This window comes from Pantherophis guttatus, chromosome 9, assembly GCF_059756535.1.
Source record: "Pantherophis guttatus breed Tessera chromosome 9, ASM5975653v1, whole genome shotgun sequence".
Lineage (NCBI taxonomy): Eukaryota > Metazoa > Chordata > Lepidosauria > Squamata > Colubridae > Pantherophis > Pantherophis guttatus.
Window position 1 is genome coordinate 26,495,001 of NC_142071.1, and position 25,941 is coordinate 26,520,941.

General features: G+C 41.5%; 1 protein-coding gene across 1 annotated transcript in view; it reads left to right on the forward strand.

Moving 5' to 3' along the window:
* Positions 1 to 1,544: 1,544 nt before the first annotated feature.
* The window catches only part of LOC117668244 (uncharacterized), a 167,242-nt gene continuing 142,845 nt past the window's right edge, over positions 1,545 to 25,941 (forward strand). The window contains exons 1-7 of the mRNA XM_087875571.1: positions 1,545 to 1,602; positions 4,747 to 4,867; positions 8,688 to 8,775; positions 11,356 to 11,544; positions 14,694 to 14,802; positions 23,857 to 24,049; positions 25,512 to 25,648. Of these exons, the coding sequence (XP_087731697.1) occupies positions 1,545 to 1,602; positions 4,747 to 4,867; positions 8,688 to 8,775; positions 11,356 to 11,544; positions 14,694 to 14,802; positions 23,857 to 24,049; positions 25,512 to 25,648 (895 nt within the window). The remainder of the gene's footprint in view (positions 1,603 to 4,746; positions 4,868 to 8,687; positions 8,776 to 11,355; positions 11,545 to 14,693; positions 14,803 to 23,856; positions 24,050 to 25,511; positions 25,649 to 25,941) is intronic.

A 25,941-nucleotide genomic window follows, 5' to 3' on the forward strand; every position in this document is an offset into this window, starting at 1 on the left:
AGATAATTGCAGATATTCCCAAGAATTGTTTATAGAGTGGAAGGAAACAGATGCATTGGAGATGTATTGGAGGAGTTTAATTAAAGACTTTATAAAAGGGCAACAGATGGCATCTCCTAGCTAAAGGAGCAGGGAGGTGGAGGTCTTGGCTGGCATTTCAGAGACTCAAAGGAGATTTCTCTCCCCCACTGATCTGATGTGCTCCTTTCAATAGTCCCTACTTTGTTCGCAAGTCTTGTGTCCTCCAAAGACTTATGCCTTTTAAGTAACTGTATAAATCTCACGTCAAATCAAGGAAGACAATCACCTACATGTCACTTTTGACATCAGTGCTAAGGGAGCTTCCCATCTTGATCTTCCTTGCCTAGTCAAAGTAAAGGTTTTCCTGTCCATCATGTGCAAATGCAAGTAGATTAATAGGTACCACTTTGGTGGGAAGGTAACAGTGTTCTGTGTGTCTTCAGCACATAGCTTACTCAAAGGAGGCCCTGTTTGTTCATTCTTGATACATGCTGTAGCACAGGGGTGTCAAACTCGTGGTCCATGCCCAGTTTAGCGAAGGGGGGGGAATCATAATACGTCACGTGACAACATCGTGACGACGCGAGTTTGACACCCCTGCTGTAGCAGGAAACCTCAAGAAAGCATTCAACCTGGGCATTGAAATTCTCCTCCATTTCTTTTTACCAGCTTTCATCCCCTTGGAGGAAAGAGAAGTGGCTTTCCCAGGTCTTCTCCCAAAAGAAGAGAATTGCTCACGAGTGGAGTGTAGCACTCCACCTGGGAAGCTGCACAAAATTTCCGCTGCCGGTTCTCCAGAACCTGTCAGAACCTGCTGGATTTCACCCCTGATTAGGGGACTGGAGGCTAAAACATATGAAGAATGGTTGCAGGAATTGGGTATGTCTAGTTTAATGAAAAGAAGGACTAGGGGAGACATGATAGCAATGTTCCAATATCTCAGGGGCTGCCACAAAGAAGAGGGAGTCAAGCTATTCTCCAAAGCACCTGAGGGGAGGACAAGAAGCAATGGGTGGAAACTCATCAAGGAGAGAAGCAACTTAGAACTAAGGAGAACTTTTCTGACAGTTAGAACAATTAATCAGTGGAACAACTTGCCTCCAGAAGTTGTGAATGCTCCAACACTGGAGGTTTTTAAGAAGATGTTGGATAACGATTTGTCTGAAGTGGTGTAGGGTTTCCTCCCTAAGCAGGAAGTTGGACTAGAAGACCTCCAAGGTCCCTTCCAACTCTGTTACTCTATTCTAAATATCCTGCCTTTTGCTAGAACTCATCTCCTCCTGCTTTTTTCCTAATTCCCCGAGGCATCCTTATTGCCCTTCTGTGCTCTCCTGTTTTTCCACTTCCCAGTTACTTGGTATTCATTTCACTTCAGCTTCTATTGGAAAGTAGATTATTCATGAGAGATTTGGTTACACATTTGGCCCGTGCATAGGAAACTTTGCTCACTGGGGCAGAGAAAGCCTTGGCAAAGTCTGTGGGCACTTTGGCTTCTGATCTTGGACCGGTCTCGCTGCGGTTAGATGGCTGAACCCTGGAATGGCTTCATTTTATTTTCTGTGTTTGCTTGCATCTCAACAGGTAGGTTGCTTTTCTCCCTCCCTCTCCCTCTCCCTCTCCCTCTCCCTCTCTTTCCCTCTCTCTCTCCCTCCCTCTCTCTCTCTCTCTCTCTTTAAATAATTTTTACTGAACAGTTTTTTTAAAACAAAAAATGAAATTTTTACAATTTTCTTCTTTCCAACATTTCCACATAAGTTTTCATTTCTTATATATTCATTTTTCTCCCTTTTTTCTATTTTTTTTTTTAAAAATTGATTTATATGCCGCCCTTCTCCGGAGACTCAGGGCGGCTTACAGTGCGCTAAGCAATAGCCTTCATCCTTTTGTATATTTATACAAAGTCAGCTTATTGCCCCCACAAACTGGGTCCTCAATTTACCTACCTTAGAAAGGATGGAAGGCTGAGTCAACCTTGAGCCTGGCGAGATTCGAACCTGCAGTAATTGCAGGCAGCTGGTATTAATAACAGGGTGCTTTAGACCACTGTACTACCAAGGCTCCTATTTACTATCTATACATGTGATTCTAATATTTATTTATACATATGAAAATATCAATGTACTAAATTACAGTCATGCATTCTGTGTCCGTTCCCTTTCTTTGTGGCAACCTCTGAGATATTGGAACATTGCTAACATGTCACACCTACAGTGGTGGGTTCCTCCCGGTTCAGCCCGGTTCCGCCGAGCCGGTAGCGGTGACGATATGATGTCACTGAACCAGTTCTGACCCCCCACCTCCCCCACGTTATTCTTACCTTTTATTTGGCGCCACCCCCAATCTATTGCTGCCTCCTGAGTCCCAGCTGATAGCTAGAGGGGAAAAAACTGTTTAAACTCTTGTCGCAGGGCTTCAAAGGGCCGCCCTACAGCTGATCAGTGTTAAAAGAAAACAAATGAGTAGACTGGTGCCTGCAAAAATACATGAGTAGATCAGTGCCTGCAAAAATACATGAGTAGATCAGTGCCTGCAAAAATACATGAGTAGATCAGTGCCTGCAAAAATACATGAGTAGATCGGTACATCTCTGCAAGCAGTTAAAAGCCTGGTAGACCAGTACCTCTGCTAAATCCTAAATAATTGTCACATGACCATCAGGCCACACCCACAAAATAAGCCACACCCACAGAACCGGTAGTAAAAAAAAATTAGAACCCATTCCTGCACCCCTAGTCCTTCTTTTCATTAAACTAGAATCTTCTTTTCATGTTATTTAATTGCATTCACAGATGACCCAAATAGCATACAACAGAATTCCAGTAGTACTGGTGAGAAAAGAAATACACATTTTTTTTCCTGCTGTTCTGCACAAAAACAGTGCTTTTCAAAATTCAGCTGTCTCTTCTTTTTTTCAGACAGCCCAGTATTTATCAAAAGGGAAAATTATCCTGACTTTAAGTCTTTTCCTCCCTTTCTCCCCCTAAAAAACTCAATCAGAGGGGGAAAAAAATAACAACGTATTTGTCATTACTCTATTTTCAGCTAATATAAGACAAGCGTCTCATTTTAAAGGTGAATTATTTGAGGGAAAATCTCTCATCTTTTTGTCAGGTTCATTTTCCTTTTACAGCAGAATGATTTAAGTCTTCCTTCACCAGAAGCAATAGAATTATGTTAGCTGTTTAAAGATTTGCCACTAGGAGTTGAAGATTCAAATTAGAAAACTGAAAGGAATACCTTTCTTGCTTGCATTTTTTTTAAAAAAAAAAAACCGTGTGCAAATATATTTCATAACACATCTGTTGAACATTTGCTTGGGTGTGTTTTTTTAAAAAAACGTCAGGTAACTGTTTTGACAGTTAAACAATAGAAAAGAGGACAGATTTATAAACAATAGATAAAATGTGGTTTTATGGGACATAGGAATCCTGAAATTTTGAGAAAACAAACTTCCTCGCTTGGAAATCCATAGACCAGGGGTGAAATGTTCCCAGTTCGGACTGGATCACCCGATCCAGTAGCGATGGAGGCGGGTGGTTCGGAGAACCGATAGCAAAAATCCCTGTCCCCCCCCCCCCATGCCCAGCTGAGCCACACAATCATCAGAGGCTTTTTTTTTTACTTTTAAAAGCATTTTTTCTACAACCTCTTTGGCCGAAAAAATGCTTCTAAAAATTAAAAAAAAAAAAAAGCCTCTGATGATCGTGCAGCTCAGCTGGGATCGTCAAAGGCTTTTAAAAGAAAAAAACCCTTTTAAATGCCTCTGATGATCCCAGCTGAGTTGCCTGATCGGCAGAGGCTTTTTTAAAAAGCCTCTGCCGATCAGGCAACTCAGCTGAGATTGTCAGAGCCTTTTGAAAGCATTTTTTAAAAAACCTCTTCACTGTTGTAGAAAAAATGGTTTTGAAAGTAAAAAAATAAAAAATAAAAAAAAATTGGCCATGCCCACCCAGTCACATTACCCCCCCATCAAGCCACGCCCACAGAACCGGTAGTAACAAATTTCAGATTTCACCACTGCCACAGATGTCTATGTCAATATGGCTTTATAAAGTACCTTTGTATGCTAGAAACCATGTACAAAATCAGAATTAAAGAATTAAAATAGTAAATTAGAGCAGTGATGGCTAGCCTTTTCCAGACCGAATGCTCAAAGCGTGTCCACAAGTCGTAAAGTTGCCAAGGTTGGAGACCCCTGGATTAAAGGCTGTCACTATTGGAAAATAATTGAAGGAAGGAAGGTCAAATTAACAGTCTGATATCTAGAGATCTATCCACCGGTTTATCTTTCAGGGAGCTTGTTAGGTTACAATGTTGTCTCAAATAAATTGCATTTCCAAACAAATAGTCTTTGATGAAATCTTTCATTTATTGAGCACAACAATCTGTCCCCGACTACATCGTAGTCAGCGCTGACCTTCTGACCCCAAACCCTCCCTTTCCGTTCCCCAATTCTCTGCGTCTCATTGGCCATCTTCCAAGTCACTCTCCCCATATCTACTACTTCAGCTCACAGGAATGTCCCCCCTCCCCTCCCATCTCCTAGGGGATAATATCTTCAGGGAAAATAAGTAGGTGAAGAGTCAAGCGTCCTCTTCTCTTCCTTATGTCAGCACTGGAGTGAATGTAATTTGGAGTGCTGGCAGAGCGTTTTTATAGAGATAGCCATATTGAGAAAATGAGCTTATTTGGAGCCTGACGGGATTGTGGCCTTCTCCTTTACAGCCTTGGATTCTTCCCTCCTGAGCCATGGAGGTGCAGACTGTGACAGAGAGTGCCTCATCCGGTGCCCAGAAGGACATTTCTATGCCTCTGGAACTTGCCTGCCTTGTCCAGCTGGATTTTTGTAAGGAAACCTGTTCTGCTGGTGGTAGTTTGCATTGTTAGAATACTGTGCCAATAGAGGAGAATATTTGTAGCCCAGGGTTGGACTGTGGGGTCCGTCGGGGTCTCTAAGATTGGTTGTTGGCATGCAGATGTTTCATTACCCAGCTAGGTAACATCATCAGTCCTTCCTTCCTTCCTTCCTTCCTTCCTTCCTTCCTTCCTTCCTTCCTTCCTTCTTCCTTCTTCCTTCCTTCCTTCCTTCCTTCCTCCCCCCTCCCTCCCTCCCTTCCCTCTTCTCCCTCCTTCTTCCCTCCCTATTCCTTCCTTCCTTCCTTCCTTCCTTCCTTCCTTCCTTCCTTCCTTCCTTCCTTCCTTCCTTCCTTCCTCCCCTCTCCCTCCCTCCCTCCCTTCTCTCTTCTCCCTCCTTCTTCCCTCCCTATTCCTTCCTTCCTTCCTTCCTCCCCTCTCCCTCCTTCCCTTCCCTCTTCTCCCTCCTTCTTCCCTCCCTATTCCTTCCTTCCTTCCTTCCTTCCTTCCTTCCTTCCTTCCTTCCTTCCTTCCTCCCCTCTCCCTCCCTCCCTTCTCTCTTCTCCCTCCTTCTTCCCTCCCTATTCCTTCCTTCCTTCCTTCCTTCCTTCCTTCCTTCCTTCCTTCCTTCCTTCCTCCCCTCTCCCTCCCTCCCTCCCTCCCTCCCTCCCTTCTCTCTTCTCCCTCCTTCTTCCCTCCCTATTCCTTCCTTCCTTCCTTCCTTCCTTTCTTCCTTCCTTCCTTCCTTCCCTCCTTCCCTCCCTCCCTATTCCTTCCTTCCCTTCTCCCCTCCCCTCCCCTCCCTCCTCCATGCTTCTCCTCCAGTGGTGAAATCTGAACCAGTTTGCCACTGGTTTGCTGGTAAAAAATGCTTTAAAAAAGTTTTTAAAAAAGGTTCCCAAGCTCGCGCACCACAGCTGTGATCGTTGAAACCTTTTTTTAAAACCTTTTTAAAGCATTTAACCATTAAAAATGGTTTAAAAAGTTAAAAAAAAAAGTTCTGTGATTGTGCATTGCTCAGCTGATCTTCGGAACTTTTTTTTTTTTTACTTTTTTTACTACCAGTTCGGCGAACCAGCCGGAACCAGTAACATTTCACCCCTGCTCTCCTCCCTTTCCCCTTCCCCTCTCCCCTATACTTCTCCTCTCCTCTTGTTCCTTCCTTCCTCTCTCCCTCCATCTCCTCCCCTCCCTTCTCCATGCCTCTCCTCCCCTTCCCCTCTTCCCCCTCCCCCTCCCTCCCTCCCTCCCTTTCTTCCTTCCTTCCTCACTCCCTTGGCCCCTCCTTCCATCCCTCCCCTCCCCTCCCCTCCCTCCCTCCCTTCCTTCCCATTATTTTTTTGGATGAAAGAGCTTAAGGATTAGAACAGAAAACAAATATGAGTCAATACTTGAAATTCACCCGCGTTCCAGTTTCAATACTCAAGGTTCACAGCCAAAGTACTGACATTTGGATTTCAAGATACTCTTATTACAATGATGACCTTTCCGTTATATTTCCAAAGCAATTGGCAAAAAATGAACTGAATGTGAATTCATAGCCCAATAGCTCTTGGCAGCATTTTTGATAGTTTTGGATCTGGCAGCCCTGGAACACGCCCTCCTGTAAGCTGTTGGTCTTTGAATGCGGAATATTGGTGGAATATTCCGTGATACATTGCTGGTAGCTGTTGTCACTGCTAAATAACACTGGCTATTGACCGTCTGGTACAACGAAAAGAATCACAGTTGCTGAAGAGCAGGGACTGGACCACATCAGTGATGGGTTTCAAATTTCTTTACTACCGGTTCTGTGGGCGTGGCTTGGTGGGCGTGGCATGGCATGGCATGGCTTGGTGGGCATGGCAGGGGAAGGATACGGCAAAATCTCCATTCCCACCCCACTCCAGAGGAATGCAAAATCCCCATTTACTCCCGATCAGCTGGGATCAGCAGTTGTTAGAATGCAGTATTGCAGGCTAATTCTACCTATTGCCATGAGTCAAGGTTGAGTCAGCCTACCATCCTTCTGAGGTTGGTAAAATGAGGACCCAGATTGTTGGGGGTAAACTGCTCAGAGAGGGCTATAAAGCATTATGAAGCAGTATATAAGTCTAAGTACTATTGCTTCCTTCCTTCCTTCCTTCCTTCCTTCCTTCCTTCCTTCCTTCCTTCCTTCCTTCCTTCCTTCCTTCCTTCCTTCCTTCCCTCCTTCCCAGTTGTTAGAATGCAGTATTGCAGGTTGATAATTCTGCCCATTGCCAGCAGTTTGATCCTGACCGGCTCAAGGTTGACTCAGCCTTCCATCCTTCCGAGGTCGGTGAAATGAGAACCCAGATTGTTGGGTGTGATAGGCTGACTCTGTAAACCGCTTAGACAGGGCTGTAAAGCACTGTGAAGCAGTATATAAATCTAAGTGCTATTGCTACCTGCATCTACCTATCACCCTCCTACTTATGACTGTATGACTGTAACCTTGTTGTTGGTATCCTTAAGATTTATATTGACTGTTTCCTAATATGATTTGATTGCTTATTTGTTCCCTATGACTATCATTAAGTGTTGTACCTTATGATTCTTGACGAATGTATCTTTTCTTTTATGTACACTGAGAGCAGATGCACCAAGACAAATTCCTTGTGTGTCCAATCACACTTGGCCAATAAAGAATTCTATTCTATTCTATTCTATTCTATTCTATTCTATTCTATTCTATTCTATTCTATTCTATTCTATTCCATTCCATTCCATTCCATTCCATTCCATTCCATTCCACTCCACTCCACTCCATTCCATTCCATTCCATTCCATTTTTCTTTCCAATATCTATTCTATTCTATTCTATTCTATTCTATTCTATTCTATTCTATTCTATTCCATTCCATTCCATTCCATTCCATTCCATTCCATTCCATTCCACTCCACTCCACTCCATTCCATTCCATTCCATTTTTCTTTCCAATATCTATTCTATTCTATTCTATTCTATTCTATTCTATTCTATTCTATTCTATTCTATTCTATTCTATTCTATTCTATTCCATTCCATTCCATTCCATTCCACTCCACTCCATTCCATTCCATTCCATTCCATTTTTCTTTCCAATATCTATTCTATTCTATTCTATTCTATTCTATTCTATTCTATTCTATTCTATTCCATTCCATTCCATTCCATTCCATTCCACTCCACTCCACTCCACTCCACTCCACTCCACTCCATTCCATTCCATTCCATTTTTCTTTCCAATATCTATTCTATTCTATTCTATTCTATTCTATTCTATTCTATTCTATTCTATTCTACTCTACTCTACTCTACTCTATTCTATTCTATTCTATTCTATTCTATTCTATTCTATTCTATTCTATTCTATTCTATTCTATTCTATTCCATTCCATTCCATTCCATTCCATTCCATTCCATTCCACTCCACTCCACTCCACTCCATTCCATTCCATTTTTCTTTCCAATATCTATTCTATTCTATTCTATTCTATTCTATTCTATTCTATTCTATTCTATTCTATTCTATTCTACTCTACTCTACTCTACTCTACTCTACTCTATTCTATTCTATTCTACTCTACTCTACTCTACTCTACTCTACTCTACTCTACTCTACTCTATTCTATTCTATTCTATTCTATTCTATTCTATTCTAGCAGAATTTGAGCACCAATTATCCTAAGAAGGAATGTAAGGGATATCTTAACTGATTTTCCACATGGATAAGAAATATGGAAGCACAGGATTGGAGAAGTTGTAAGAAAATAGCAAAAAAACAAACCATCCTTTACATAATCCAAATCTCTCTTGTTCTGACTTGCAGCTGCCCGGGAAGTCAAAAGACTCCACAGTGGTGCCCGATGGGCACATTCAACCAGCTCACAGCTCAATCCGATGTTACGTCCTGCCAGGTAAAGGGAGAGGTTGAAGGGGACCAAATCTATCTATGCATGTAGGTGATTTAATTTGTTAAGTGGATATAATTAAATGGACTGAAAAGATTAAAAGATAAACTGACTGCTTTGATTAAAAAAAAAAAAACCCCACACAATTACTTTTGTTTCTACTTGGAAACCATTTCTGGACTTTGTGCTTGAGATGTATCTTTTCTTTCATGTACTCTGAGAGTGTATACACCAAAGACAAATTCCTTGTGTGTCCAATCACAAAAGGGCCAATAAAAATCACACAATGGCCAATAAAAATTATATTCTATTCTATGGGGAAAAAAGGAAACTATGATTTTGGGTTTTACTGATTAGATAAATCTGTTGTTATAGAAATGGCTAGTTTATTTTATTTATTTATTTTTATTGAAAAAGTTTTCAAATACAAATTTTCCCCCTTTTTTTCCCCCTCTCCCTCCCCCTCCCTAACCCCCCCTCCCCACCCATCCCCCCCTGTGACTTCTTCATAACAAAAAAAAAACCTAATTCATAACAGATTACTTACTCCCTCCTCTAGATATTGACCTTTACTTACTAAAAATATTATTAATATTATAACATCCCCTTTATCCATACATATCAAAAAAGAGAAAAGAAAGGAAAAAAAAGACATTATACTATGACATTATAGAATAACTTTTCCACTTTAAAACTATACGATAAGTCCTACTTTAATATTTAATCTTCTATATATATTACTATAACATTCCAAAGCGGCCTTCCCCATAAAATCTAGTTTAGCATTTATTCCACTCTATCCATTTCCTCCACTCCCCTAAATATAACACTTAAAAATCCCTTTTCTTAGACTAATCAATCTACTAACTAGCTTATTCACCCACTATCATGCAGAATTGCCAGTTTATATTATTGTGAAAAGTAAGAAGTTGAGGTTTGATGTTACTATGTAGTTACTACTACTATGTAGTTACTATGTAGTTACTACTACTACTTTGGTGCATTCTATTGCACCAAAGGCTGTAGGAAGTCAGTGCCTTTTCTTTCTTTTTCCTTTCTTTTCTACACATTTCTCTTCTCTTTTCCTTCCCCTATGTTTTCCTATTATTTTCTCAGTGGTGGAATTCAATTTTTTTTTTACTACCGGTTCTGTGGGTGTGACTTGATGGGCGTGGTGTGGCTTGGTGGGCATGGCTTGGTGGGCATGGCAGGGGAAAGATACTGCAAAATCTCCATTCCCAGCCCACTCTGGGGCCAGCCAGAGGTGATATTTGCCTACTCAAAATTTCCGCTACCGGTTCTCCAGAACCTGTCAGAACCTGCTGAATAGCACCCCTGTATTTGCATTTGTTAAAATTTTTATATATTAAATTATAAACTAATTAAAAAAAGGTTATTTGTTTCCCACATTGGGGTTTAACCAAGTTACAGGATATCCTTCATTATCTAGAATGACTTCAAAGCCAATCTGATTTGGTTCATTTGCTTAATACGTAGGTTTTTACCTCAAACAAGATTTGAGTTTTTCCATGTATCGAGTTTATGTTTTAACTTCATGAGATAATCCAATTGGAATAGATTCTCAGTGTGGATTTAATTTAAAGCGATTTATAATTTCAGTTTATTCTTTCTGTCTCAGTCATGATTTCTAACAGATACTCGTTACTTAGAGCTTCACAACGATTCCTACACTTTTAAAATGATATGTTTTATAATTCATAAATAATTTGATGCATTAGGAAATTGCAGTCTCTATTATATTCTAGGTTCCACCTTTACTTATACTTTACTGCTTATATTTTATTATTTTAATTTTATTTATTTATTCAATGTCTATCACTTCCCAACTCAACAAGTGATTCTGGACAGCTTGTTTTGTATAGGTCTCCACGAAAACACTTAACTGTTCAAAAAAACACATTTATATGAACATCAGACCATCATGCACCAACTCCAAAGCCAGCTGTTTTGAACCCAAATTCGATAATATAATTTGTAGCTCTTGGAAACTGCAAGTGCAGATACAATTTGAGATAAAAGCAGTTCTTCATAGTTAAATCACAAGCACTCATTTTCAAGGATTGCTATGTTTAGTTTAGTTTAGTTTAGTTTAGTTTAGTTTAGTTTAGTTTAGTTTAGTTTAGTTTAGTAATTAGCCCTTGGGTCATATCTAAGTGCAAAGTTCCAGACACAAATTATTACTAAAATCTGATAAAAACCATTTAAAATGGAACTTTGTCACCCATCCATCTGTTGGCCCTTGTCAGGTTTCAAGTGTCTTCCAAGAAATGTCCCAATTATAGCAAAAAAAGCAGGAACAGTGGTGCTTGTTTTCCTACCAAGGCAAATATTTGGTCATGAAATAGATTGCAGAGGACCTCATGTAGAGCTGCCAGCAATGCCTGACTCATTAGAAGAATTAAGAAGATCTTAGTGTTACACCGAACGCCAACAGTTGCAGAATCAGGAACGCACCAGTGACTCCCAGCTGAACACTTGGAAATCATTGGCCTGGATGTTGTTGGGTTTTTTTTAATCCTCCTACTCCATAAATTCATGACTAATGATTTATCGTCTCCTCAACAGGCATGTCCAGATGGTTACATCAGTTTGGAAACCAGAGCTGGTTGCAGGCCATGTCCTGGGGGCTTCTGGTGCGACCCACAGAGAGGTTGGCAAGGAGCTTGTATCCCTGGCCAGTATTCACCAGAGGGAGAGATGGATTGTCAGGAATGTCCAAAAGCATATATCTGTCCTAATGGGCAAGAGAAACAGGTATGGTTAATCATTCATTCATTCATTCATTCATTCATTCATTCATTCATTTTTTTAAAGAATAGAATTCTTTATTGGCCAAGTGTGATTGGACACACAAGGAATTTGTCTCTGGTGCATATGATCTCAGTGTACATAAAGAAAAAAATAAAATATATTCATCAAGAATCATAGATACTTTCTGTATTCTATGAGTAGAATACAGGAGTTGCTCAGACACTAAAGGAGGAAAATATTTCACAGCAAAGAAGTTAGAAAGGAGAGAGGAGGAGGGGGTACGAGGAGGAGAGGGAGGGTGAGGAATGGAAGAAAGGAGAGGAGGAAGGGAAGGGAAGGGGATAGGGGTAGGAGTGAAGGCAAGAAGGGGGGAAAGAAGAGAGAAGTGGGGGAAAGGGAAAAGAAGTAGGATGAGGTGGGAGAAGAGGCAGCAGAAAGTAGGAGAGAAGAGGAGGGAGGGAAGGGAAAGAAAGGAGGAGAAGAAGAAGGTTTGTTGTGGAATGAGGGAAGAAAGAGAAGAAGAGCAACTCCGAATGTAATTAAAATGTCTTATTTTAATGCTTTCTTTAAGGGAAACATGTATATGTAGGATTTCTTATGTATAAGAAAATGTACAATTTATGTGGGGAAAGGGAAAGGGTGGGGGGGAGAAAATTGTTTGAATTTCTTATAAAACTTTTCAATAAAAAAAAAGAATCATAAGATACAACACTTCGTGATAGTCATAGAATACTAATAAGCAATCAAATCATACTAGGAAACAATAATAACAATGTAAGTTGCAAAGATACAAGCAACGTGGATATAGCCATAAATGAGAAGAGATAGGTACTAGGAAGGACGAGAAGAAGAATAGTAATACGGTCTTAGTAGTTAATTTGACAGTGTTGTGGGAATTAGTTGTTTAGCAGAGTGATGGCGTTCGGGAAAAAACTGTCCTTGTGTCTAGTTGTTCTGGTGTGCAGTGCCTTATAGCTTCGTTTTGAGGGTATGAGTTGAAACAATTTATGTCCATGATGTGAGGGGTCTGTAGATATTTTCCCAGCCCTCTTTTTGACTCGTGCAGTATACAGGTCCTCAATGGAAGGCAGGTTGGTAGCCATTGTTTTTTCTGCAGTTCTAATTATCTTCTGAAGTCTGTGTCTGTCTTGTTGGGTTGCAGAACCAAACCAGACAGTTATGGAGGTGAAGATGACAGAATCAATAATTCCTCTGTAGAACTGGATCAGCAGCTCCTTGGGCAGTTTGAGCTTTCTGAGTTGGCGCAGAAATAACACTCATTCATTTATTCATTCATTCATTCATTCATTCATTTATTTTCATTTCACCTTTAATATTACCTAGTTGGGTCATAAAATGTCTACAAGGAAAGAAGCAAGCTCAAAGAGCATCAAGGACCCCTCATTTCAACCCTGAACTACAAATATTCTCCTGTATTGATACCTAAGAATCCTTCCTCCTCCTATTTTTCCCCAATTTATCTATCAGTTTGGGTGGGGGTGGTCTGAGAGAGTCTCCAAATTTCCATATTTTCTTTTAATTTTTGCCTTCAGTAAGCGAAAGAGGTTCTGCTTGCTTTCCTCACAACATTAAACATTTTAGCTCAGGGTTTCCCACCCCCCGGAATATTATTTTCATAATACGAATAATGAGGCATGGACAATTTACAAGGAGCTCATTTCCACTGTGAGTTTTCTTGTGAAAGGCAAAGAGGGTATCATATTATCTCACCCTGAAAAATGATTCCGGAGAAGCAGCGCTCCGTTTGATTATATATAGGTGGAATTAAAGCAGCTTCAGAAGATATAAAGGCATCTGTAGAAACCTGGAATTGAAAGGAATAAATGTGCGACAAGTCAAGGAAACTTAGTTGATCTATTCCATCTGTAGTAAACGTTTCAAACTCATACTTAAAATCTGTGTGTGTGTGTGTGTATGCAGGCACACATATCTATGTTGGTCTTTGTGTTTGCCATCCCACATTTGTGTGTAAGGCCCAGCCTGGTTTTGAAACATTCAAGATAGATAGATAGATAGATAGATAGATAGATAGATAGATAGATAGATAGATAGATAGATAGATAGGTAGGTAGGTAGGTAGGTAGGTAGGTAGGTAGGTAGGTAGGTAGATAGATAGATAGATAGATAGATAGATAGATAGATAGATAGATAGATAGATAGATAGATAGATAGATAGATGATAAATAGATAGATAGATAGATAGATAGATAGATAGATAGATAGATAGATAGATAGATAGATGTGTGTTGCATATTGTTCTGTCCCCGTCTCACACACCCACACAAACAGACAGTTGGGGGTTAAATAAATTGGCAGACACCCAATTTTTCCGATAAGACGCTTGGCAGCAACCCAGTAGCTGCTTGCCAAGAACTTTTATTCAATAAACAAAATACACACAGTCAAGAATTGTCCGTTTCGTAAAATAAATCCAAGGCCGATAATGTTGTTTCCAAAGATGCAATGTGACTCGATAGTAGTTAGTTTTGTCCGTCACAGAGTCTGAATGGCCACCTCACCCCCTTTTATATCCTGTGGGGTGTGTTCCAGTGGCTCAGCCTAATCTCTGGCACACCTTTTCTTCTGTTGTGTGCGCTTATCTCTGCGACGCTGCCGGGGATCCAGCCAAGACTCATTACCCTCATCGCTGTCCACCTGTGGCTGTGTGGACGTGCTTGGCCCTGGCCCTATCTCTTGCCCTTCGGCGGACACCGAAGGCATTGCCAGAGAGGAGGGTCCTGGAGAGGGACGCCTTGCCAACTCCTCTCCTTCACTCTCGGAGTCCTCTCCTGCCGATGACACAGGCTCAGGTAACGGAGCCACAACACATATGTGCAACAAGACTATGTGTATAGGCACACACTCTCACACAAAGCCAACAAACAGTACAGAGAAGACATGGGGAATCAGAATTTGAGCTCTGAACACAGAATTTTTGCAGAGGGATAAATAATTTATAATCGGTGAAATACTGAATGAAATACACATTGGTTGAGGAAATACATATACAGTCTTATGTCAGTTACCGTGATCTCTAGCTGATGTGTGTACCTATTCATACACATACATCCACAGGCATGCATAAACACATGATTGTGTGTGAGCACATTTCCTCTGTTGTCTCCCTCTAGCGTTGTCTAGGAGGTCACGAACCTGATGCCAGCCACACATCCTGTGTTCCCTGTTTCCCGGGTTTTTTCTCCACTGAGGGATCCCTGGAATGCCAGCCCTGTCTAGCAGGTAATCCAATATCTGGGGCATCTCTATCAAGAATTTAGGAAGTGGCCTTCCTAAGATGGGACTAGAACTCACTGTCTCCTGGTGACTGGCCTAAAATCCCCCAGTCAGTTTCATACCTAAGGTAGGATTAGAACTCACAGTCTCCTGGTGATCAGCTCAAAGTCACCCTATCTTTCATACCTAAGATGGGACTAGAACTCAATCACCTAGTGATCAGCCCAAAGTCACCCAGCTGTCTTTCATGCCTAAGGTGGAACTAGAATTCACCGTCTCCTGGTGATCAGTCCAAAGTCACCCAGCTATCTTTCATGCCTAAATTGGGACTAGAACTCACCCTCTCCTGGTGATCAGTCCAAAGTCACCCAGCTGTCTTTCATGCCTAAATTGGGACTAGAACTCACCATCTCCTGGTAAATACCCAAAGTCACCCAGCTGTCTTTCATGCCTAAGGTGGAACTAGAACTCACTATCTCCTGGCTTCTAGCCAGTTAACCAGTAGACCAGACTTTTTTCTTAAATCCAACTCTTCTCCTCTTGAGTTCTCTTGGCCAAGATTTTCCCCACCACTATGTCATAGCTCCGTATTCCACAACAAAAACTTGACCTCAGGTTTTATGTAAATAGTGCCAACTTAACCATTCTGTTTTGGGAACCTCAGGGAGGAAAAGAAGGAGGCAAGATCCTTCCTGAATCGGAAGGGAAGAGTTGAATAATTTTAGGTTCTTTTTCAGTCATACGTTTTCTAGGATTCAAAGCAATTTGGCCCAATTCAATATTTAAGGCTTTGGGAAAGTGGAAAACAATGTCGGGAAGATTAAATGCGCTCCACTAGTATCTAAGGTAATTCTCAATTGTCCTTTATAAGCCATTTAAAGAGCTGCTGGCTCTTAGCTACCATGGACTCTGCCTACTTGGTATTCTCCAGAAGTCTTGATAATCCTATCCTCAGGATATCACTGGCCTATCTTTTGTGGGAATGAGATGGCTGTTGCCAATTCATCACCACGAGATTAGCACCGAATCAACTTTGACAGGAGAATGAGCCAGGGTAGACTCAGTCTTTTGTTGGGTTTCTTTCTTTCTTTCTTTCTTTCTTTCTTTCTTTCTTTCTTTCTTTCTTTCTTTCTTTCTTTCTTTCTTTCTTTCTTTCTTTCTTTTTTGAAAAGTAACTTTGACAGGAGAATGAGCCAGGGTAAACTCAGGCCTTTGTTGGGTTTCTTTCTTTCTTTCTTTCTTTCTTTCTTTCTTTCTTTCTTTCTTTCTTTCTTTCTTTCTTTCTTTTTCTTTCTTTCTTTTTTGAAAAGAAACAATTGCTTTTAAGAATTATGGAAGCGTAGAACATTATTAGAGATGATTAATTGGCTGTAATGGCTCAGAAAATTACGAGGAAAGACAATCAGCTATCACCCCAGGCCTCTTTGTTTTGCACAGTTCCTCCTGCCATAAAATTGGGTTGGAAAGGAATCAAGGATTTGGAGGGGGAAAAAAAAAAGAAAAGAAAATTCATACCGGGATCCCTCTTAGCTGTTTCTCTGAAAATGGGATAGACTTGAAGAAAAGCTGTGAAAATACTGATAATTGGAATGCTTCTCTCCTCGCCCCCCAAACCCTTAGGAGAAAAATAGAAAAAGTGTTTTTTTTTTTCTTCTAAGACTTTTATTTTAAAAGTTCAAGGCAGACCAACAAATTAGTTGAAATCAATGAGTTTCCTGTGAGGTCTATCGATTCCAGGTTATTACATATCGTAGACATAATAGTGCAGATTTGGGGGGGGGGGCAAAATTCAGATAGTGATCTACCATGACTTTCTTCTTGAATGTTTTCAACTTTCTTTGGACTAACCTGAAACCTGGTGTTCCTGATTACAGTTAACAGAGTTGGAAGGGACCTTGTAGGTCATCTAGTCCAACCCCCTGCCCAAGCAGGAGACCTTACACCAATTCTGACAGATGGCAGTTCAATCTCTTCTTGAAAGCTTCCAGTGATGAAGCTCCCACAACTTCCGAAGGCAACTTCTGTTCCATTGGTTGATTGTTCTCACTGTCAGAAAATTTCTCCTAATTTCTTGGTTGAATCTCTCCTTCTTCAGTTTCCATCCATTATTCCTTGTCTGGCCTTCGGGTGCTTTGGAGAATAGCTTGACCCCCTCCTCTCTGTGGCAGCCCCTCAAATATTGGAATACTGCTATCATGTCTCCCTTGGTCCTTCTCTTCACTAGACTAGCCATGCCCAGTTCCTGCAACCGTTCATTGTATGTTTTAGCCTCCAGTCCCCTAATCATCCTGGTTGCTCTTCTCTGCACTTTTCCTGGATGTTTCCTATCCAAGAAATCTAACCAGCCTGATCTTACTTAGCTTCCTAATCCAAAGAGAGGAAGGGGTCAAGTTATTTTCCAAAGCACCCAAAGGCCAGACAAGGAATAATGGATGGAAACTGAAGAAGGAGAGATTCAACCTAGAAATAAGTAGGAATTTTCTGACAGTGAGAACAATCAATCGATGGAACAGAAGTTGCCTTCTGGATGTTGTGGGAGCTTCATCCCTGGAGGCTTTCAAGAAGAGACTGGGCTGCCATATGTCAGAAAAGGTGTAGGGTCTCCTGCTTGGGTGGGAGGTTGGACTAGATGACCTACAAGGTCCCTTCCATTAATCTGTACAATGTCTGTACAAATCCAGATGAGATCATCCAGGTGCAATGTTTAGGACTAAAGCTCCTTGTGAATACCAGACTCACTTCTTGTTTAAGACCTGCTTTTCCAATGGAAACTGGAGCATACGCTGAGTAATTCAGATACTTTCCAATGAACCTGGTAACTGGATCTCTGTGCCTGCAATGAGAATCCTCTTAATTAAATTATGAAGTTATCTTATGTGTTGGATATCTTGATATCACAAGGTAAAAAGCCAAGTAGAATAACAGATTGCCATTGAAAAGTTTTTGAGCTGTCAGACAAGGAGACCCAAATTCATTGGTAGCCTCGCATTGCAATGAACTAGGACATACATTCAGTTTTGCAGCTACTGAGATTGTTGGCCGAGCAGGTACAAAAACAACCAGGGAAATGATTGAAGCTGGAGAAATGTCAACAGGAGTGCTGATTTACCATCAGCTTATCAGGTACTTAGGAGCCAAGGGCTTGGCAGCACAAGGAAACAACAGCCAATTGCCAACTATCGACACACCAATCAACCAATAGGAAGACACGACATAAATACAATTCATAGAAAAAGCCCAAATATTCTGGTACAGAGAAATTCCCTGAGGATGGACTCCATCACAAAGTGAGAAAGTTAGAAATGTAAACAAACCCAGCTAAGCCTTCTCTCCAGCAAAACTTCCCATTAAGGTAAGTTGCCTTCCTGAGTGAGTTCCTATCCTAGCACTGATCAATGCTTATCAATATTGATAATGTTTTTTGTCTGTATTGATTGTACCAACTGCATTATAATCAAGTTGTTGCCATAGTAATGCAAATCCTGATCTCCTTAAGATGTTTGTTTGCTTTTGCAGGACATTATTGTCCAGATTTTGGGACCGTTGAGCCAATCCCTTGTCCCCCTGGCTCTTGGACTGATGCTCCCAGACAAATCAAGTGCCAAAGAGATAACAAAACTTCCTGCTGTCCAGACAACATGGCCGAGATGTTGTTTGCTTGGAAATCTCTTCATTCTGCTGTGGATCTACAAAGCCAACTCTGTCCTTCAGGTTGAACCTTTGCATTTGTTTGCATGTTGCTGATTTGTTTTACGTACTCATCGTTTGGGGACTCAAAATCTCCTTTGATATCACAGAGAGGGTGAAATTCAGGCCAAATTAATTGCACTTTTGAAGCAGTTGATCAAAACAATTGAAGTTTGGAGATGGGAATATTCCAGGGGGTGTCAAACAAACCATGGAATCCATTCCAACCACAATATCCATCTGACACTATTACTATCTGAAGACACCAGCTATTCTATCAATCATTTGATACAAATTGCTTACTATTTTGGTCTTCATATTTATATACATCCAGATATTAAGGTATCGATTTATTTCAAGATTTAGATACAGATTCAGCACTTGCATCTGGCATAGTTTTGGATTTCTTCCTACTTATTCTTTGCAGCTTAACCCAAAATATACACTACTTACTATGGCTGTTATCACCTACTTCTATGTCCACCTGATTGATTAGCTATTTCACAACCAAATCACTTAAAAGCATTGCAATTGTTTTTGTGACACATGATAAACGTTATTGGTTACTATTTTCCTCTATTAATATCATGTATGACCCTAATAGATTGGGATCATTTATGGCACAGTGTCTTGCACAGGCCCATTGTGAAATTCATTAATTTCTTATCCAAGTGAAAGTTGTGTAAATGCAGTCATTGTACTCATTGTACAGTGACCTGCTGACCTCAGGGGGTCTATGACAATTTGTCATGGCCAACTTGCCATGGCTAACTCACTACCGCCAACTCACCATGGCCAGGTTGGCACAGTCAACTCACCATGGCCAACTCGTCACGGCCACCTCACCATGGCCAACTTGTCATGGCCAACTCACCATGGCCAACTTGTCATGGCCAACTCACCATGGCCAACTTGTCATGGCCAACTCACCATGGCCAACTCATCATGGCCAACTCACCATGGCCAACTTGTCATGGCCAACTTACCATGGCCAACTCACGATGACCAACTTGTCATGGCCAACTTACCATGGCCAACTTGTCATGGCCAACTCACCATGGCCAACTCACCATGACCAACTTGTCATGGCCAACTCACCACGGCCAACTTGTCACAGCCAAATTGCTGCAGGACAACTCACTGCAGGACAAGGGTTACCGTAATATGAAAGAAATGGTGGAATAGCATCTTTAAAGAAAAGATGCAAAAGGAGTGACAGAATGAAATGTGAATGGTAAAAATTAAAATATTTTTTCTTTATTTTAAATAATTAAATAGAATTGTTGAATTGTCCCACAATGAGTTGTTTCTCAATGAGTTGGCCGTGATGAGTTGGTTGTGGCAAGTTGTCCCATTCCCGACCTAAGGAGACCCATACCATCTTAAGTAGCACTGTGGCTATATAAATATCTGGCTGATCCTTCAGTTCAGTTTTCCCCAAGTGGAATTTTAACCCAATAGCATCCTGCAAGTCTCAACTGGTGCATCCCAACCCAAAGGTCTCCAACTTGGAAGTAGTCACCTTTTCTAGAAGAGCAACCTGATTTGAAGAAGGAATGCTATGCTATAGGGACATTGAAAGATGAATCTCATCTTGCAGGTTATTTTCGTAGTCCTGGACTGACCACAGCTCCATGCCCCAGGGGAAGTTTTGAGCCCAGAGATAAATTCCTGAAGCTCAGCAACAGATCTTCATACTTTCCAGGTGTGTATCTGTCTTTTGTACAATGGGGAGAAACTGATCCTAAATCAGACTGATAATTTAGGTTCTTCCACAAACAGTTGTAGTGCTTATTTACTATCCTGTGGCATAAAGTAAGCAAGTTAGACACCAAGGAAAATTCCTAGAAATTTGTGTGGGAAGGCTGTTGAGAATTATTTGTGTCTGTGTGCCACATGACCACAGAGACGTCTTCGGACAGCGCTGGCTCTTCGGCTTTGAAACGGAGATGAGCACCGCCCCCTAGAGTCGGGAACGACTAGCACATTTGCGCGAGGGGAACCTTTGCCTTTATCACCTGGCCTGGCTCCATACCATTCCCCCCTCCAATTTTCCCACAGAAGTAAATGTGGCAGGCCTGAAAATCCAATGAAAAGATGGCTTCCAGACCTGTCAGTTTGAAAGAATTATAGCGTATTTTGAATTGGTTCAAACACAAAGCATATTTTTGCCTTCCAGCAGAAATTGCGAATAGTCTTTTCACAATAATAATAATATCACTTGGATGACATTTGTCATTAGTTCTGAAGTTGGCTTCTAGCAAATAACCGTTTACAAGGTTTTTTTTAAAATGGAGATTTCCCCCCCCCCATCATTTAAATTCAGATTATTTTATTTATTTATTTATTTTATTTGTTTAAATTTCTATACCGCCCTTCTCCAAATAGGACTCAGGGCGGTGCACAGCCTAAGTAAAAACAAAGCATACAAAATTTAAAAAACAGTATTAAAATAATTAAATATTCTGGCTGTAAATTAAAACAACCCAATTTAAAATCAATTTAAAATTTAGCTCAAGCTAAAGATTAACCAATCTCCTCCCGTAAAGAGATCAAATAATTACAAGAAAAGCAAAGCAACGTCTGAATATTTTCCATAAGGTTTTCATTTGCAGCGCCTGAAAATGTAGAAAATGTCAGACTCGCCATATCTGTTTTTCCTTTAAAAATAAACAAATCGCAGCTACATATGTTCTTTAAACATTCTGAATCCCTACCCCTCCTCCTTTTTTTTCTCTTTTAATTTACCTTCTGGATTAATCGTCATTATTTTTAGAGCAACATTTTTAGACCTGGTGCTGTAATGAGCGTGGAACTCTATTCGAAGTGAGTGATTTTTTGAAAATTAACAAGTAATGGGGGCACAAACTCAATTTTAAAAAAAGAATATCCGAGGGTGGCACGCATCGTCAGTTGCTCCTGCTTCATTTCTTTGGATAATTGTTATTTGTCTTTAATTATGCCCCTTCCCCCAGCACATTTGTGAGTGGAATAAAAATATGATTGTTTTTCTAGTGAAGCAAATCATATTTATGGATAACAAGGATGCTTTGTGGATCTCAGCCTGCCATCCAATTCTTGCACAGCTCATCAGCTTAGGAGCTGAATGAGGGGAGATAGGGGTGATGCTGAAAGATCTGGCTGAAATAATTTTTTGGGGGAAATTTTTCGTGTAAATTGAACCAACAGCCTAAGAATCCCTTACAGAAGCTGAAACTCTTATTTCTCCTTTTGTGGTTCTTTTGATAACTCTTCGTGTTGATTTGTATAAGATGACATGATAAGAATGGAATGGAATGGAGAGTGGGGGGTGGGGGATGGAGCGGGGTGGGGTGAGGTAGGGTGGGGTGGGGTGGAATGGAATGGAACAGAATAGTATGGTTTTCCCAGTTGCAATGTATGACTGTGAAAGTTGGACCATAAGGAAGACTGAGCGCCAAAGAATTGAGACCTTTGAACTCTGGTGCTGGAGAAGACTCCTGCGAGTCCCTTGGACTGCAAGGCCATCAAACCAGTCAGTCCTAGAGGAGATCAACCCTGACTGCTCTTTAGAAGGCCAGATCCTGAAGATGAAACTCAAATACTTTGGCCACCTAATGAGAAGGAAAGACTCACTGGAGAAGAGCCTAATGCTGGGAAAGATTGAGGGCAAAAGAAGAAAGGGATGACAGAGAATGAGGTGGCTGGATGGAGTCACTGAAGCAGTCGGCGTAAGCTTAAATCGATTCCAGAGGATGGTAGAGGACAGGAAGGCCTGGAGGAATGTTGTCCATGGGGTTGGATGGGTCAGACATGACTTTGCAATGAAGAAGGAGGAGGAGGAGGAGGAGGAGGAGGAGGAGGAGGAGGAGGAGGAGGAGGAGGAGGAGGAGGAGAAGAAGAAGAAGAAGAAGAAGAAGAAGAAGAAGAAGAAGAAGAAGAAGAAGAAGAAGAAGAAGAAGAAGAAGAAGAAGAAGAAGAAGAAGAAGAAGAAGTAGTAGTAGTAGTTGTTGTTGGTTGGTTGATTATGTGCCATCAAGTCATTTACAGCTCCTAGAGGCCACATCGATAAAGCACATAAATAAATACCGTGCGACTGTTATTCCTTTTGAGATCTAATTGTCTTCTGGATCTCTTTCAACGCTTCATCTGGCTCTGCTTTCCACCATAACTCCGGGCCTCCATGTCTCAATAACCCCTGCAGACCACTTTTCATTGCTCCGGAGGGGACATCTTTTGCACTGCAAGTATATGTCATAAATCAAGGGAACCACATCTCTCACTCATGCAGAATTAATGTAGATACGACATCACGCTTCCTTTGGTTCTCCCGTTATCTGAGAAGCCTTGTCTTCTGCTGCACTTTGCAACAAGCATGACTATCCAAGCGGTGCCCAGAATTCCCTCCAGGCCTTTGCTAAAATAAGGAGCTGAGAACAGCAGAGACGTGGGAGAACTTCTGCTGGGGGACTGACGATCACATATGTTTTACACGCAGAAAAATCCCGTTTTCTTCAGTTCGGGTTTAAAAGATCATATGGCTGTTTATAGAAATCTCCCTCTTTTTTTGGATCAGCAATCCCAAAGAGCCACTACCTGTCACAGAAGCTATATTCATGAGGAAGACAGAATAGAAATATTTTTGTGTACAAAAAAAATATTTCTCTAACTTTCGGGTAGCTGGAGCTCTCGATTTGACGAATCTAGAGAGTACGAAGCTGGGGAAAATGGATCAATGGTTTGATATTGAGTAAGGCAGCTTCTTGTATCATTCAATACAAATATACAACCCAGAGGAAGCTGCGTCTTGTTGATGTTCGGACAACTGAGTGGATTTGGGAGAAGGGGAAGCTCTTTTAAAATGGCCTATTTCTCTTGTAAGGGGACGCGGTGGCTCAGTGGCTAAGACGCTGAGCTTGTCGATCGAAAGGTCAGCAGTTCAGCGGTTCGAATCCCTAGCGCCGCGTAACGGGGTGAGCTCTCATGACTTGTCCCAGCTTCTGCCAACCTAGCAGTTCGAAAGCACATAAAAAATGCAAGTAGAAAAATAGGGACCACCTTTGGTGGGAAGGTAACAGCGTTCCGTGCGCCTTTGGCGTTTAGTCATGCCGGCCACATGACCACGGAGATGTCTTCGGACAGCGCTGGCTCTTCGGCTTTGAAACGGAGATGAGCAGGAACGACTCTAGGCCGAAGAGGTTGTAAAAAAAATGCTTTTAAAAGTAAAAAAAAAAAAAAGTTAGCCACACCCACCCAGTCACATTACCCACCGCCACCACAAAGCCACACCCACAGAACCACTAGTAGCAAATTTTACATTTCACCACTGGTCACATAGTATTTATTTTCTGCTGGTCTCTTTTTTCCCCTCTACCCCTTTGATGTTCCATCCAGAGCTGAAGCACTGTCTGAAGTGTCCCGTCGGATATTTTTGCCCTAATGGGATGAGTTTTCCAAATCCATGCCCAGTGGGAACTTATAATCCTCTCCAGGGACAAGATGCACCCACGGACTGTAGAGCCTGTCCCGCTGGTAACGCCTGCACCCAAACTGGCTTGGCTCATCCGGATTCGGAATGTATGGTGGGGTGAGTATGTTACTCCTCTGTGAAGTTAGGGTCTTTTAAGCAGGGGTGAAATCCAGCAGGTTCTGGAGAACCGGTAGCGGAAATTTTGGGCAGTTCATAGAACCGGTAGCGGAAATTTTGTGTAGTTCAGAGAACTGGCAAACGCCACCTCTGGCTGGCCCCAGAATGGGGTGGAGATGGGGATTTTGCAATATCCTTCCCCCAGGAGTGGGGAGGGAATGGGGATTTTGCAATATCCTTCCCCCAGGAACGGGGAGGAAATGGGGATTTTGCAATATCCTTCCCCCAGGAGTGGGGAGAGAATGGAGATTTTGCAGTATCCTTTCCTGCCATGCCCACCAGGCCACGCCCACCAGGCCACACCATACCCACCAAGCCACGCCCACAGAACCGGTAGTAAAACAATTTGGATTTCACCACTGCTTTTAGGGGAATCTAAGTGGCCAAGATCATGACACAGTTGCAGGAATTGAGTATGTCTAGTTTAATGAAAAGAAGGACTAGGGGAGACAAGATAGCAGTGTTCCAATATCTCAGGGGCTGCCACAAAGAAGAGGGAGTAAAGCAGTTTACAGAATCAGCCTATTACCCCCAACAATCTGGGTCCTCATTTTACCCACCTTGGAAAGATGGAAGGCTGAGCCAACCTTGAGCTGGTCAGGAACGAACTCCTGGCAATTGGCAGAATTAGCCTGTAATACTGCATTCTAAGCACTGGGAGGGAGGGAGGGAGGGAGGGAGGGAGGGAGGGAAGGAAGGAAGGAAGGAAGGAAGGAAGGAAGGAAGGAAGGAAGGAAGAAAGGAAGGAAGGAAGGAAGGAAGGAAAATAGCAATAGTACTTATATACCGCTTCATAGTGCTTTTACAGCCCTCTCTAAGCAGTTTACAGAGTCAACATCTTGCCCCCCAACAATCTGGATCCTTATTTGACCAATCTCAGAAGGATGGAAGGCTGAGTCAACCAGCCTTGATAGTACAGTGGTCTACGCACCCTGTTATTAACACAGCTGCCTGCAATTTCTGCTGGTTCGAATCTCTCCAAGGCTCAAGGTTGACTCAGCCTTCCATCCTTTCTAAGGTAGGTGAAAGGAGGACCCAGTTTGTGGGGGCAATAAGCTGACTTTGTATAAATATACAAAAGGATGAAGGCTATTGCTTAACGCATTGTAAGCCTCCCTGAGTCTCCGGAGAAGGGCGGCATATAAATAAATAAATTAATTAATTAAAAAAACAAAACAAAAACATGAGCCTGAGATTTGAACTGCCAAACTGCAAGCAGCCGGCAGTCAGCAGAAGTAGCCTGCAGTACTGCATTCTAACCACTGCGCCACCGTTGCTCTTAATAATAATGGTGACGACAACCTGGTTACTTCCATAAAGTCATAGCAAGAAATCCTTTCTTAGTGAAAAAGCACAGTGGTTTAAGCACCAGAAGTAATTTCTGACATTTTTTTTCATTTAGGTACGTTTGTCCAACTGGTTCTGCCAGCCCGCATTCTCCCAACAATGCTTGTCCCCCTGGAACATTCAGCAACCGTTCTGATCTCTTTGATAAATCCCAGTGTGAAACGTGTCCAGAGAGATTGGTCTGTTCAAGAGGTATGTTGCTCCAGATGCATTTTATTTTATTTTTTTAATATGTGTTATTTTGACAAGTTGAGTACATTTCCACTGCTGCTCCTGGAGTAACTGGGACTGGTGTACCAACAAATCACCAGAGCTTTAGAACGATTCTGAATTGCATGTTTAGACTAAGACTAGAGAACTTATAAGAATTGAGATCTAGCATGGAAATTATCCCAAGAGATGCAATGGTAGGTGGAACTAAAATCAAAGGGAACATGTCCAAAGTACAAGTATTTAATCTTCGGAAAATCAATGCATGTGCACTC